General features: G+C 42.0%; 1 protein-coding gene across 1 annotated transcript in view; it reads left to right on the top strand.

The window, feature by feature from the left end:
- Positions 1 to 1,506: 1,506 nt before the first annotated feature.
- Positions 1,507 to 2,696, top strand: part of Foxo1 (forkhead box O1) — a 91,308-nt gene continuing 90,118 nt past the window's right edge. Inside the window, exon 1 of the mRNA XM_048801004.1 lies at positions 1,507 to 1,512. Within this exon, the coding sequence (XP_048656961.1) occupies positions 1,507 to 1,512 (6 nt within the window). The remainder of the gene's footprint in view (positions 1,513 to 2,696) is intronic.

Here is a 2,696-nt window from a genome sequence, read left to right as displayed (position 1 = left end):
ATATTCACCATTCATCTATGCTTACTTTCTGGCACAGGACCCTTTGTATATGGGTGGGCCCTCTGAGTCAGCCAAATCTGAAATTTGATAAACTCTTGCCTGCTGTTTTTATACCCAAACGGACACAGTCAATGACTCTATGTATCATATTAAAAACACATGCACTCTAACTACACAGTCATTACCTCTTGTTAATGATTTTTATCAATGACAAGCAACATGGTTAGTTACCATAAAATGCTAGCAGTTTCTTCTTCCTCCATTCTTCTATTCCTATCCTGGACACTCTTAGTTGTTTATTTACAATCACATGTGATCCCTTTCCCTGTTATATAATGTTATGGAAATACGGCTAAATTAGATTAGGGAAAAAATGAACTGATTATTGTAAAACAGCAATTAATTTCTTACTGCTTAACTTGAACATTCATGCACATTAGTTTTCCAAGTAAATCAGTAAAACGCCTTGTTAAACTTCCTTTCTGCCAAAAATGCCCTGCCATCTGTGTTCTACATGACAGCATTTTCTTATTTAATACATATGTCCCCCCTTTTTGAGAAGCATGTTAAGAGTTTTAATATGACAAGAAACAGAAATAAAACAGTGAAAACACATTGTGTTTCAAACATGAATGCAAGGTTCAGATTTTGTGACATTCAGAGAATTTGGAATTTCATGTGCCATCCATTAATTTTAGGGAAATGCTAAGAGGCCTCAATGTTAGAAAAATGTTAATTTTAATGTGTATGCTGTTTGGGGTTTGAGTTATTGGATTATTTAAAAGAGTTAAAGACCTAGTGTTTAAAATAGGATAAATTTGCATCAAATAGTCTGAAAAAAAAAACCCACTTGCAAAAGGTAATGCCACAAAAAGCAAAGTAAGGAAATATAAAGTGTTTTTGCCTGGTGGCTGGAAGTGTAGCTCAGTGTTAAAGTGCATGTTTAGGATGCACAAGGCTTTGGGCACTAGGAGATCTGAATTCTGGTCCCAGCACTATTAACTGCCTTTGGGCAAATCACTTAAATTCTCAGTGTCTCCATTTCCTTCTAGGTAAATAAGAGGCTTGTGTAAGACTAATAATCGTAACACTCCATATGGTGTCACATACCTGTAATCCCAGCAACTCAGAGGCTAAGATGGGAGGATGGTAAGTTCCAAGTCAGGCTCGGCAATTTTGAGAGACCTTATCTCAAAATAAAAAATAAATATAAAAAATGGGGGCCGGAGAAGTAGCCCCGTAGAGAACCACTGGGTTCGATACCCAGAATAAAATAAAATAAAACAGTTCCAGAAATTCCAAGAATTTTGGGAAAGTCTATAGGAAAACTTCCTTAAACAAATACTCTCCCGTGATTGAGGCCCTGAAAAACCAGAACGGAATTGAAGGCAAAGCCAAATTTGCAGCTGGTTTTCTTTGCCAAGAATGATGCAGTATGTCACCCGCCTCTTTGTAGGGTGCGGCTGTCTGAATGGGGGCTGCTTCTGCAGAGTGTAATTGGAAAGGATGGAGGTAGGAGTTGTACTTTGTGGCCTTCCTTTGAGCTCATCGTCTGGGTTACTGAGGTTCCCTAGCGGTTGGCAGAGGAGGCCCTACCGATCCAATTTTGACAGTAAATGTAAAGAGACCACTACACTAAGAGGGTGGCAACGAACTCCTATTTCCTATTATCCGTCTCCAAATTCCCACCCCGGCTCCATTATCAGTGGAAAGCTGTTGTGATAAACGGATGATGAAGAAATAGATACAGAAATGATAGAATAAAGAGAAATAAATAAATCTCTCAGTCTTTTTTAACTTTTAAGAGGCCTAGTTCTTTTTAGATGCCACTTGAAGAATTACTTGTAAGAAAGGGGATTTTTTTTTTAAATTTTAAAGAATTAGGAGCTGTGGTTTTAAGTAAGATATTTAAACTCTACTGACTACCTTCCATTCTAAGTGATCCCATCCCTCTAAAAGGAAATGCCTTCCATATTCCCCCTAAAAAAGCAAGAGCAAAACAAAACAAAACTTGAAAACTGTGTCTTCTGCTCCATGACAGACAGTAAGGCCATTGTCTTCTACCTTTGGCCTCACTGATCCTGTACAGGACGTCCTGAACCAGGAGCCCAGATGAGGAAAGGTGGGGTGGGGGTGGGGGCTTGGCAGCCTAAAAGAAGCTGGGGGTGGGGGCAGGGTTGTGCCCCAAAGGCTGCGTGCTCTTGTCTGCTTTTGCGTTTTTACTCAACACCTCATCACTTTCCCATCCTAAAGTAAAAAAATGAAAACATCAAGGAAACCAGCTAAGCTTAATTAGGGGTAAGTAATAAAGTGACATGGTTCTCACTAAACGTTGTCCTCTGACCCCTTTGGACCTAATGAGGTTTCCGCTCAGGGGAAGAGGTCCCCACAGCATGTGGTCTAGGGTGTCTGTGGATCTGCGTGTGCGTGTTCAACCGGAGTTATCTTCTCCTGGCGCCGGGCCCCCTTTCCTCAATTTTCTTAGGTTTTTAGGTTGAAAATGCAGTGAATCCGGATAGTGGCTGAGGGTGGGCAACTGGCCCAGGGTAGATCGAATGGCTGAGACTCAGCTCCCGGGTGCCTACAGGTGGGATCCCTGCGCTGGGGCGGCGGATAGCGCACTGTCCACCAGGACCTGACCGCAAGGGCCGCGGCGCTGGGGGGCGTGTGCGGACCGCATGGGGGCTGGACAACTT

This window comes from Marmota marmota, unplaced genomic scaffold (assembly GCF_001458135.2).
Source record: "Marmota marmota marmota unplaced genomic scaffold, marMar, whole genome shotgun sequence".
Classification (NCBI taxonomy): domain Eukaryota; kingdom Metazoa; phylum Chordata; class Mammalia; order Rodentia; family Sciuridae; genus Marmota; species Marmota marmota.
This window is presented reverse-complemented; position numbering and strand designations above follow the sequence as displayed.